This window comes from Coenobita brevimanus, chromosome 98, assembly GCF_032717465.1.
Source record: "Coenobita brevimanus isolate Jiangsu-jjx chromosome 98, ASM3271746v2, whole genome shotgun sequence".
Classification (NCBI taxonomy): domain Eukaryota; kingdom Metazoa; phylum Arthropoda; class Malacostraca; order Decapoda; family Coenobitidae; genus Coenobita; species Coenobita brevimanus.
Window position 1 is genome coordinate 34,328,120 of NC_137051.1, and position 13,813 is coordinate 34,341,932.

The 13,813-nt window shown below is 42.9% G+C and overlaps 1 protein-coding gene across 1 annotated transcript in view; it reads right to left on the reverse strand.

Moving 5' to 3' along the window:
- The window catches only part of tweek (transmembrane protein KIAA1109 homolog tweek), an 839,779-nt gene that overhangs the window by 216,857 nt on the left and 609,109 nt on the right, over window positions 1-13,813 (reverse strand). The window contains 1 exon segment of the mRNA XM_080283669.1: window positions 9,675-9,915. Within this exon segment, the coding sequence (XP_080139795.1) occupies window positions 9,675-9,915 (241 nt within the window).

Consider the following 13,813-nt stretch of genomic DNA (forward strand, 5'->3'; position numbering starts at 1 on the left):
ATATATATATATATATCTATATACACACATGTGTAGTAATCATAAGGGCACTGGTCTTCTTAGTGTAACAGGAAAAGTGTATGATAGGATACTTATTGACAAAGCTAGGGAAATAACAGAGGAATTCTACAGTTGGAAAAGAACATGTATGTTTTAGGAAGGGAAGAAGTTGTGTAGATCAGATATTCATTCTTAAATCTTTAGGTGAAAAGTTTCTAGAGAAGGGAATGAAGTTGTATGCAGCCTGCACGGATTTGGAGAAAGCATATGAAAGGGTGGATTGACAAGGGCTGTGGAAAGTATTAAGAATACATGGAGTAGATGGGAAGTTGTTGAATGCTGTGAAGAGTATGTATGAGTATGCTAAGGCTGCAATGCGTGTGGATAGTGAAGTGAGTGAATTTTCCTACGTGAAGGTTGGACTGAAACAGGGATGTGTCATGTCTCCATAGTTGTTCAATCTCTATATGGATGGGATTATAAAAGTGATACAAGGTAGGGGAGTGGATGTTGGAGTGACCCTAATGAGAGAGGGCAGTGTTTGGAAACTCCCTGTACTGTTGTTTGTAAATGATACTGTGTTGAGACAAAGGGGAGCTGCAAAGCTTGGTCGATGAGTCTGGGAGAGTGTGTATGAAATGGAATCTAAAGGAGACTGTACGGAAGAGTAAAGTTATGGACTTCAAGAGAAATGAAGTCAGTGAATGTACAGTGAGGTTAGATGAGGAGCAAATGGAAAATGTGAGTGCATTTAACCCGTGCCGTCCCGGCGACGTGAATTAACGCGGCAACATTGCAAGGTCCCTAATTTGCACAATTTTCAATTTTCGCGAGTGATTTTGTGAGTGATTTTTGGCACGTATACACGGGACACCTTCCTCTATTCCTCTACAAGATGCCAAGCAAGAACAATGCCTTACACCGCATAACCTCTCCCCCCCCCCCTGCACGCCACTGCCTCGGCAATTCACCTGTTACCAGTGACCTGGCCAATAAAGACATTCAGGGCCAGAGTGATTCCACAATCGATGACAATGTGGAGGACAATGTTTACATAGCATTAGAGGAAGAAATAGTCAGAAATGATGATCAGGTAATGTGGGAAAAAAAAGGTTATAAATGGTGATGAGTTAGTGAGTGAAACAATGCTTATAATGCCTATATTACTGTTTGAAAACCAATATACTCCTGTACTACATATAAATTCGTACCAAGTAAATAAATAAATACTGTTTAAGAGTGGATAAAATAGTTACCCTCCCACAGAACTCGTTTTCTTTGGTGCCAGCCTGTTAGAAAACCCAGTCAGGTAAGGAAGGACTTGTACCTAAATCAGGTATTTTAAACCTCAGGTGAGCGATTTCTCTATGAATTTTCGATGTTTCTCACCAAAAGCGGATGTTTGGGCCAAAAAAAAAAAAAGGTCCAAAAACGTCGGGATGGGGCGGGTAAAGTACCTGGGTAGTGTGATGAGTAAGGATGGAAGTTTGGAGGGTGAAGTGCTTCAAAGGGTACAACAAGGAAGAAAGGTTGCTGGTTCCTTGAAGGCAGTGATAAGAAACACGGAAGTGAGCATGGAAGTGAAAAAGTTACTACATGACAGTATTGTGACACCAACTCTAACATATGGAATTGAAGCTTGGACCTTGTTGAAGGGACAGAAGTCAAGAATGAAAGCAATGGAAATGAGTTCACTGAGAGGAGCCTGTGGAGACACACGGAGAGACAGACTGACAAATGAGGATGTGAAGGAGCCTTGTGGTGTGGATGTGGATGTGATAGGAAGTGTTAGGAGAAACACACTGAGGTGGTTTGCCCATGTAGAGAGGATGGAGAGTGGGAGACTGATGAGGAGAGTGTTTGTGAGTAAGGTGGAGGGGGGAAGAGGGAGGGGGAGGCCAAAGATGAGATGAAGGGATGGCGTTGAGAGGTATATGAGAGAGGGGTGTGTGTGCTGGGAGCAGGGCAGTGAAATGGCGGGGGCCAGCACAACATGGAGGAGATTTGTTTATGGCCACCCCTTATGGGATTAAGGTGTCTGGCAACAGATAGATAGATAGATAGATATATCCACACACTCTCATGTGTGTGGTGTCGGGGAGAGCTTGTAGAGACTGTCAGGCATGAAAGGATTGATCTTGCTGGTGAGTCTCCAGTGTGCAGAAGCGTTTTGTTATTTGGGGGACACGTTATGTGCTGAAGGTCATGCTAGAGTGGTTGCAGGAAGATCTGGGAGCTGTTACCTCTCATGACACTGACAGGGCTCTCCCTTCATGCTAAGAGATCTTTATATGCGGCATATGTTAGGAATGTAGTTGTAGTAACTGTTCCTTATGCAGTCTGGCTGAACAGCCCCGAGTCACTAAGGGAGGCCACTGCCAAGACTGGGCTCTCCCACAGAGCTCTCAAGGAGTGTATGTTGTGTTGTTGGCATAGGCGACTGTGTGCAATGCAATCTTTCGTAATGTGCTTAATAGTATGGGGTGTTGTGTTGCATCCTGGACAGGCATCAGCAATGGAGTCATCCAGCCTCTTCTGATAACTCAAGAGGGCTGAATGATGCTCATATCTCAGCCTGGCCAGGTGGACCCTGTCCTCACAAGGGAGGTAGGATTCAGAAGGGTGGATATCAGGAGGCCATGCATGCAGCTGTGTGTTGTCTTTGAGTGACTGAATGGAGCAGCAAGTGATATGAGCATGGACATGCCTCCTGAAGCTGGTTTGAGACGGGTGAGGGGGAAGAGATGACAGTATTTGTGTGTGATATCCTGTGCTGGATGTTGTTCTGATGTTCCTTGGTGTGTGTGGATGTGCTGCCATGTAGTGTAGTGTATGGTGTGGGTTTGTGGAGGCTGTGGCAAGAATTTGTGTGCCTCTCATGTCTAGATGATCCTCGACTTTGAGGACTTTGGTTTCTTGGTGTAGGTGGTCTGTAGGTGTAGTAGCTGTACAGCCTGTGATAATTTGGGGAGGCCTTGTTCTGTATGGTCTGTAGGGTGTTGTAGTGTGTTTCAGTGAGGTTAGAAGCCCATGCAGGGCTTGCATAATTCATCACTGAACGTATATGAGGCATTCAGTTAATTAATGACTAACGTGCCAAATTGATGTTTTGAGATAAACAGTGTTAAAACATTTGTTTCGCTAACTCATTAACCAGTAACCTGATTTCAATAAACAATGTCTCAAAATATAGAGCTGGTAAAGAGACTAGTGAACAGGAAAAAGAAGAAGGTAAATGAGGATCTAGGAAGAAAAATGAATGCAAACTACAGTACTCTGAAAACAGAAAGTTATCCTGGAAAGAGGTGCAGAAATGTAGAAGTGAAAGTGGAAAGAAATGTCATGGTGTGAAGGATGTAGGTGGTAGATTATTAAGCCATGGAGATGAAGTAAGGACCAGATGGAAAGAATATTTTGAAAGCCTGATGAATGGGAATAGACAAAGCACAGTGGCTGTAAACATGATTGGTTTTGTGGGTGTGCAGAGAAGGAATGCAGTACTAGGAGATGTGACACTCGCACAGGTTAAGAGTGCTGTGAAGGGGCTGAAAAATGGGAAAGCAGCTGGGGATGATGAGGTGTATGCAGAGATAATTAGGTGTAGTGGAAAGAGTGGATTGAAGTGCTTGTTTGAGATATGTAAGAAGGCATGGAGGAGTGAAACTGTACCTGCAGAGTGGAAGAGGGCTGTGATTGTACCCCTGTACAAAAATAAAGGTGGGCGAAGTAGTGCAAGAATTATCGTGGCATAAGTTTATTGAGTGTGGCAGCGAAGGTATATGGAAGAATTAGTATAAAGAAAGTAAGAGAGATATCAAAAGTCCTAGTGAGTGATGACCAGGGTGGCATTAGGCATGGCAGTGGATGTGTGGACCAAATATTTGCAGTGAAACAGATAATAGAGAAGGCTTGTGAGAAGGACCATAAGGTGTGTACAGTATGGCATTCATGGATCTGGAAAAAGCATATGACAAAGTGGACAGAGAAGGATTGTGGAAAGTTCTGCACATGTACGGTGTAGAGGGTAAGCTGCTAGGTGCCGTCATGAGTTTTTATGATGGTAGTGAAGCATGTCTGAGGGTTAACCCTTTAACCGGGGGCATTGTTTTGCCCCGACTGGCCTCTCCCGCGGGGGTTCCAGCCAAAATGTAAACAAAGTTTAAACCTTTATAACTCTGCACAGAATAAATCTAGAGCGAAAAATAAGGTACCATTAGAAAGTACTAACCTTCGGCTTTGCATTGATGTAGGTTTCTTGATTTCGTTGACTATCACTGGATGGGCAGTGCCGTTAGAAGTGAGCGATCTAAAATCACTATTTTTCACTCACACACCATTACCTTCGCTCACACACCATTACCTTCGCTCACACACTATTACCAAATGCCAACCTCATTCTGATAATAATACTATAAACATATATGAACACTACACATATGATAAACACCCACTCTGTGTTCACTGAGGCAGGTAAAAGACACTGTAATTGCCCGCACTTCACTGCCACATCAGCGGTGTTGTAATCACTATTTTTTGCTCACACACCATTACCAAATGCCAACCTCATTCTGTAACAATACTATAAACATATATGAACACTGCACATACGATAAACACCCACTCTGTGTTCACTGAGGCAGGTAAAAGGCACTGTAATTGCCCGCACTTCACTGCCACATCAGCGGTGTTGTAATCACTATTTTTCGCTCACACACCATTACCAAATGCCAACCTCATTCTGATAATAATACTATAAACATATATGAACTCTGCACATACGATAAACACCCACTCTGTGTTCACTGAGGCAGGTAAAAGGCACTGTAATTGCCTTCACTTCACTACCACATCAGCGATGTTGTCACTGACACGGCTGGACAGATACTGATGCGTGTTGGTCAGGGGTGGGGTGGGGGGCCCTGGGGGTGGGAGGTGGGGGCCCAGGGGGTGGGAGGAGGGAGGTGGAGGTTGGCTGGAGTGAGAGAACTTAATGGCTACTCTCCCTTGAAACAATTGGCGCACGGAAAAAACGCGGGGTATTCAAAATATTCACAAACATTCGAGAATGACACCCGTGGTTTGGTCCAGTTTTTGCAATGTCATTCTGGAATGACACCCGCGGTTAAAGGGTTAAGGGGCATCTAAGTGAAAGGTTCACGATCGGTGTTGGCGTGCGACAAGGTTGTGTGATGTCCCCATGGTTGTTTAATATATACATGGATGGGGTGATGAAAGAAGTAAAAACACGAGTAATGGAAAGAGGGATGGCACTGGTAATCAATGGTGATGGATGGAATATCTCAAATTTGTTGTATGCTGATGATGCAGTACTGCTTGCAAGTACTGGACAAGAACTTGGTAGGCAAGTGCAGAGTTTTACTGATGCCTGTAAGCATCATGCCTTTAGGGTAAATGTAGAAAAGAGTAAAATGATGGTTATTGAGAGAGAAGGTGACTCCCAGTGCGATGAAACAGTGAACAGAGAGAGACTGGAATTGGTGAGAGAGTTCAAATACATGGCAACAGTGATAAAAAAGATAGGAAAATGTGCAAAAGAAGTTGAAAGTAGAATGACACAAGAAAGAAAAGTAGCTGGAGCAATGAAAGCCTTGATAAGAAACAGAGGCTTGAGTGTTGCAGCTGCATGAGGCTTACATGAAGGAGTGTTAGTGCCAACTTTATCATATGAATGTGAGACTATGGTGTGGCATGAAAACGAAAAGTCAAGAGTAAGAGCAGTGGAGATGGGACTGCTGAAGAATGTAGGTGGAGTACAGAGGGTGGATAGGATACGAAATAATGTGATTCGTGAATGATGAGGAGTGAGGAAGTCGGTGGACACCATAATCGAAGAGAGTGTACTGAGATGGTATGGTCATGTGGAGAGAATGGATAACAATAGGGTGGTGAAAAAGGTACAGTATATCTGAACGAATTCGAAGGAGGAAGGAGGCGAGGTAGGCCAATGAGAAGGTGGAGAGATATGGTGGATGAATGTGTGAGGAAGAGAGGTTTGGAAGTCGGTGAGGCTAGGGAACTGACAGGAGATCGAGTTGGCTGGATGAATGTTGTGAGGAGAAGTGCATGATCAGGGATTTTGGCACCTCTTTTAACATGGCAGCGTCTGGATTGACTCTATCAGATACGATCATGTCAAGCTACAGAACGTGGTGAATGTTTTTTGGAGTATCTGATAGAGCCAGGATTCTGGGGGCTTGAATCACAAGTGAATGGAAGTGTGGCCCATTGGACTGGGCAAATTTGGGTTGTCTGGACATTGCTACTCCTCACCCTGCCTTAGGGTGAGAAAGGAGGTCTGGATGATGATGATGATGATACAATACTTTAAGACACATAAGAATAAAATTCAAAATATATGATATATATATATCAGGTTATAACACTGTTCAGTTATTAATCCCACCCCATAGTACCTCTATGAAAAAAAAAAAAAAAAATGACAATAACCACAAAAATGAAAAGCAGGGCAACTGCCAACCCATGTACAGTAGTGCTGCATGTATTTAAGTGTTTTGGGGAGTGTAAGGATGAACAGTAGTCCAGTATATCATCAGTCTTGTGCCTTCTGTTCATCACTAACTTGTTTCTGATTAGGACCAGTGCCTCATTTGTCAGTTTCCACTGATCCAGTTACAGTCACTTTGTTGAGTGCAGAATGAACTCTACATTCATCTAAACCATGAATGCTGAAGAATGATGACTGACAAACATCATAAGTCACATTAGCATACGCAACACAATAACTAATCATACGAGATATGCGTGATTTATGGCCCTTGGCATGAAGCCACTTCACAGCAACACTCCTCACATGAGAGACAATGTAACTGTTCTGTTACAATCACTCATTACCCAAAAAGCTGTAAACAGATCACTCACTCTATCACTGCCTAAGTTGATAAAGCAGCCACACTTACCAGGAGGACCGATTTTCCTAGTTGGTACCTCCTTTTTTGTGCTATAACTCACATATGCTTCCCCAGCATTTCATTTTTGCTGGGCAGCTGCATGTTTCCAAGAAGATGGATCCCATTTTCACTTCCTGTATGCTCAGAGACCTCCTGCTCCCCATCACTATGTAAGTCACTCATGATTCTATGTAAATCACTGTAAATCTAAGGTGAAAATAATATAATAATTCAAAACCACATGTGTGGCTTACAATATAAAAAGAAGGCAGGATCTGGCCACACCCACCAGCCGACACACCCTCAAAACACAGCCGCTGATTGGCTGTGAATGTGACATCATCATGAGACCCACCATTCATTGGCACCCTAGAGGAGTGCTTGCTGGCATGTTCATGTTTCTTCCACTACAACTTTCCTCGGGAGACACAGGCCACATGTACTAACCTGCAGGTTGTTGGGACAAGAATCTACCTTGTTGTGTAGAACTTCTGACCATGTTCTCAAGATGAACATGCCATGAAAGCGTTTCCGCTGGATACAAAAATAGCAAACGAGTGTGTTGCAACCTAATTCTCTATCTATCTATCTATTGCCAGACGCCTCAATCCCATCTGGGGTGGCCACAAACAAATCACCTCCAAGTCGTCCTGTCCCCTGCCATTTCACTGCCCCGCTCCCAACTCACACCCCCCTCTCTCATATACCTCTCCACCCCATCCCTCCATCTCATCCTCAGCCTCCCCCTCCCTCTTCCCCCCTCCACCTCACTCACAAACACTCTCTTCGTCAGTCTCTCACCTTCCATCCTCTCCACATGGCCAAACCACCTCAGTGTGTTCCTCATAACACTTCCTATCACATCCACATCAACACCACAACGCTCCATTATATCCTCATTCGTCAGCCTGTCTCTCCATGTGACTCCACAGGCTCCTCTTAAATAACTCATTTCCACTGCTCTCACTCTCGACTTGTGTCCTTCCAACAACGTCCAAGCTTCACTTCCATACGTTAGAGTTGGTATCACAATACTGTCATGTAGTAACTTTTTCACTTCCATGCTCACTTCCCTGTTTCTTATCACTGCTTTCTGAGAACCAGCAACCTTTCTTCCCTGCTGTATCCTTTCAAGCACTTCACCCTCCAAACCTCCATCCTTACTCATCACACTACCCAAGTACTTAAACGTACTCACATTTTCCAATTCCTCACCATCCAACCTCGCTGTACATTCACTGACTTCACCTCTCTCAAAGACCATCACTTTACTCTTCCCTACATTCACCTTTAGATTCTGTTTCTTACACACTCTCCCAAACTCATCCACCAACCCTTGCAGCTCCCCTTCATCTTCACACAACAACACAGTATCATCTGCAAACAACAGTACAGGGAGTTTCCAAGCACTATCCTCTCTCACCAGGGCCACTCCAACATCCACTACCCTACCTTGTACCTCTTTTATTACTCCATCCATGTACAGATTGAACAGCCATGGACATATAACACATCCCTGTTTCAACTCAACCTTCAAAGAGAAAAATTCACTTAGTTCACCATCAACTCGCACTGCAGCCTTAGCACCATCATACATACTCTTCACAGCATTCAACAACTTCCCATCTACTCCATATATTCTTAATACTTTCCACAATCCTTGTGTATCCACCCTGTCATATGCTTTCTCCAAATCCATGAAAGCCACATACAACTTCTTTCCCTTCTCTAGAAACTTTTCCACTAAAACTCTAAGAATGAATATCTGATCTACACAACCTCTTCCCTTCCTAAAGCCTCCCTGTACTTCTCCAACTAATTCCTTTGTTCTTTCTCTAACTCTGTCAATAAGTATCCTACCATACACTTTTCCTATTATACTAAGAAGACAAATGCTCCTATGATTACCACACACTTCTTTTTCCCCTTTTCCTTTGTACAAGGGAATAATTATACCTGACTTCCAATTCTCCGGGACTCTACCTTCCTCCCAGGCCAATCTGCACATCTTCCACATCCATTCTACTACTATATCTCCCAATTCTCAATTTTAGATATTTGGTACGTTCGTTGTTATTTGACTAAACACCTCATATATTGTTTGTATAATGTGGTGGTGGTATCTTTGTTGTGTCCAAATGTTAGGACTGTAATGCTGTATGGTAGTGGGACCTGGGCAGTAATGGACCAGGATATTCGTGGGCTCAAACGTACAGAAATGAAAATGATTAGATGGATGTGCAGTGCATCCTTGAATGCGATGCCTGGGGGCGGGAGGGATTATGACTGAAGAATTGAAAAGAAGGATGGAATTGGAACGTATTGGTGTTGTGATGAGGAAAGGTAGATTGAGCTGGTTTGGGCATGTTGAAAGGATGGAGGATGACAACTAAGTGCGGAAGGTGAGAAATGTGAATGTCAATGGTAGGGTTACAAGAGGCTGATTGCAAATGACCTGGGATGAGGTCACAGAGTGACTTCATGGATAAATGACTGAATAAGGAGGCTGCCAGAGGTAAAGCAACATCAAGAGCTGCCATTACTCCATTATGTGACAAAGGCAGATGCATGCACACATGTTGGAGCCTTTATAAATGAAAAGTCAACGACAATGACGAGAGTACTTCAATAACACACAAATATATCAACAAATCACATACAGACAAGCTGGCAAGAGAGGTGTTAGAAAGCCTCCTAAGCTAGTAAGAATACCAATAGAGGATTATTACCAAACATGCACCCTACCTGGATGACTGCCTCTTAGATGGCACGTGCGGGGGATAATGGGCAGATGGGGGTATTTCTGAAGACGATGGTGGAGCAGGGCTGGCCTCGTCCCACTCACTGGACATAGCCCCACCTGTGAAGTCCCCGAGAAAGAGGCGGCGCACAATGGAGCGACGATACCAGGCACGTGGAAATGCCAGGATCTCTGTCAGGCGCCGCATGTCATACTTGAAGTGTGCCGCACCAATGTCAACCAGAGCTGAGGTACATAAGAATAATTATTATTATTTTTATCATCATCATCATCATCATCTTCATCATCATCATCCCCATCATCATGCCATCATTGGATCTGATTTGATTTTGATCTGCCTTAGAATCATGATTTCACCTTACAAATGTGACCAGTCTTGAACTGTAAGTACAGTAAATGAGTGTGTTACCCATTTCACTAGGCTTGCTGTTGATTAGGCATTTTTGCTTGTGTTTTTCCTTTTTTCTTGGTCTCTAGACCATGCTACACCTCATCCTTGTCCGTTATATGGTAGGGTACTCACTGACAAAGTTAGGGAAATAACAGAGAAATTAGTTGGGGATGAACAGGTTGGGAAGGGAAGAGGTTGCATAGATCAGATATTCATTCTTAAGTCTTTAGTGGAAAAGTTTCTAGAGATGGGAAAGAAGATGTGTATAGCCTTCAAGGATTTGGAGATAGCATATGACAGAGTGGATAAACAATAAACGTGGAAAATATTAACCCGCCCCGTCCCGACCGATTTTCTACCACTGACTCCTCCCAATCCTGACCAATTTTGGAAAAAAAAATTTTGGGCTCAAACCTCCACTTTTGGTGAGAAACATCAAAAATTCATAGAGAAATTGCTCACCTGAGGTTTAAAATACTGAATACAGGTAGCAAAACCCATTACCTTACTGGGTTTTCTATCAGGCTGGCTCCAAAGAAAACGAGTTCTATGGGAGGGTAACTATTCCACACCACTCATAAACGGTATTTATTTATTTATTTGGTATGAATTTATATGTACTATGAGAGTATATTGGTTTTCACACAATAATATAGGCAAAACAAGCAATGTTTCACTCACCAAACACATCAACATACCTGACCTTTTTTTGGCGACATTACCTGATCATCATTTCTGACTGTTTCTTCCCCTAATGCTAAGTAAACTTTGTCCCCTACACTGTCATCAATTGGGGAATCACTCTGGCTTTGAATTTCGTACCGTGGCATGACATGTCTTTACTGGCCAGGTCACTGGTAACAGGTGAATTGCCGAGACAATGGCATGCGATGAAGGGGGGGAGGTCATGCTGGGTAAGGCACTGTCCCTGCCTGGCATCTTGTAGAGGAAGGTGTCCCGTGTATACGTAAAAAAATCACACGCAAAATTTGAAAAATGTGCAAATGACAGACCTTGCAATTGCAGCGCGTTTATATACATCAACGGGACTCACAGTGACAAAAAGTTTGGACGTACATATATGTCAAAGGGACGTGGTGGGTTAAGAATATATGGAGTAAATGGGAAGCCGTTGAATGCTGTGAAGAGTATGTATGAGGGGGGTTAAGGCTGTAGTGTGTGTGTGGATAGCTAATTGAGAGAATTTTTCTATTTGAATGTTGGATTGACACAGCGATGTGTCATGTCCCTATGGCTGTTCAATCTGTAAATGAATGGGGTTATAAAAGAGATACAAGGTAGGGCAGTGGATGTTAAAGTGGCCCTAACAAGAGAGAGCAACGTTTGGAAACTTCCTGTACTATTGTTTGCAGATGATACTGTATTGTTATATGAAGATGAAAGAGAACTGCAAGGCTTGGTGAAAAAGTCTGGAAGAGTGTGTAAGAAATGGAATCTAAAGGTTAATGTAGGGAAGATTAAAGTTATGGGCTTTGAGAGAAATGAAGTCACTGGATGTACAGTGTGGCTGGATGAGGAGGAAATGTAAAACGTGACTGCATTTAAGTACTTGGGTAGTGTGATGAGTAAGGATGGAAGTTTAGAGGGTGAAGTGCTTGAAAGGGTACAACAAGGAAGAATGGTTGCTGGTTCTTTGAAAGCAGTGATAAGAAACAGGGAAGTGAGCATGGAAATAAATAAGTAGCTGCATGACAGTATTATGATACCAACTCTAACATATGGAAGTGAAGCTTGGACCTTGTTGGAAGGACACAAGTCAAGAGTGAGAGCAGTGGAAATGAGTTATTTGAGAGGAGCATGTGGAGTGACATGGAGAGACAGACTAACAAATAGGGAAGTGAAGGAGCATTGTGGTGTGGATGTGGATGTGATGGAATGCATTAGGAGAAATACACTGAGGTGGTTTGGCCATGTGGAGAGGATGGAGAGCAAAAGACTGATGAGGGGTGTATGTGAGTGTGGGGGAGGCTCAGGATGAGTTGGATTGATGGAGTGGAGAGCCATATGAGGGAGGGGGGTGTGAGCTGGGAGCAGGCCAGTGAGACAGTATGGGACCAGGCGACAAGGAGGCAATTTGTTTGTGACCACCCTTTATGGGATTAAGGCATCTGGCAACAGATATATAAATAGATCATCATCATCATCATCATCATCATCATCATCATCCTAGCCTCTAATTCCCAGACAAGGATGAGGTGTAGCATGGTCTAGAATGCAAGAAAAGAGGGAAAACACTTAATAAAAATAAAAAACTAATCAACCACAAGGTCGGTGAAATGGGTAACACTCTCATTTACTTACCATTCAAGACCAAGACCAGACACACCTGTAAGGTGAAATCACAATTCTAAGGCAAATAAAATTCAATGATGGCATGCTTCCACATAAGGAATCTCCATACTGAGGTTGGTCATGATACAAACAAAACCAGTTAATTATTTCAAAGTTGCTGGAAACTTTGGGGAAAAAAGGATACTGCACCAGTGCAATAAGATTTATAACAATGTGTGAGTCTCATCTTGGACATGACTCTATTAACCTGTGGTTGATTTTCTTGCCTATGCTGATAATTATGTGGCCAGTTACCAAGCTTATAGTCACACTTCACTTTCAGTGTAGTACTTTCTAGGGTCAATAGTAGCCAACTAACTACTGCCTGCACAGCTACCAGTGGAACTGTGACATAGTAACAAACATGAAGATGAGAACATACAGAGCAAACATCTGCTGAGACAGCTCCTCGAGATTCCTCATTCCACCAAGGAGGTTATGTTTTTGCCGAAGCTGGCTTGTTTGTCTGTTAGCAGGATTACTCAAAAAGTTATGAAATTCTTTGGAGGGGTAGGGTATGGCCCAAGGAAAAATCCAATAGATTTTGGTGGTGAACCGGATCATCATCCGGATCCTGGAATTTTTTGTATGTTTGTCCACGTGATATTTCCAGAAGTTCTCAAAGAATTTCACTAAAATTTTGTGGAAAGGTGGGCCATGGGCCATGAAAGAACTGATTAAATTTGGGGGCGGATCCAGATCTGGATTCGGATCCAGCAATGGCATTGATGGAGGTATGAGCTCTCTGAGTGCTTTCTAGTTTAGTTTTATAGTGTGGGGATTTCAGTGTTGTCCTGTTTTACGACTTTTGGTTGAGTAGTCTGGCCCTTAAAACCAGGGCCAGAGAAAGAAACATGGATGTTCAGATGCAGAAGCTAAAGTGATATCAAGACAGCAATATGGACTCTAAGAGAAGTAAACAATCCCAGGTGGTGGGAAACAACCTGAGGAAAAAAAAAATTGTGAGTATATGTTTTTCAGACAATTTTGCAGGACCTGAGGGTTTTGAAGGATAAAGGAACATCAAAAATGTATTTAAAATGTTATTTACAAAAACTGAATTGCTGGATGGTTGATTGAATGGGAAATGGAAAAAAGTTGAAAAAGGTGATACCAGTCTGTTAACGGAACTAACAAAACATCAACATTGCTAATGAAGGAATTGAAAAACTGAAGAGAGAAAATGATGAGCTGAAGAAGAAACTGAGGGATGCTGAAGAACGCACAATTACTGTGGTTGCAGCAATACAAGAGGAACCAATACAAGAGGCAAAACACATTCAAATGAAGTGGCAGAATGAGGAGAAGAAAGAATTAATAAGCCTTTGACAAAGTATAAAAAAGCAGAAACAGGAAAACAGGAAAAGAGCTGAAATGAGT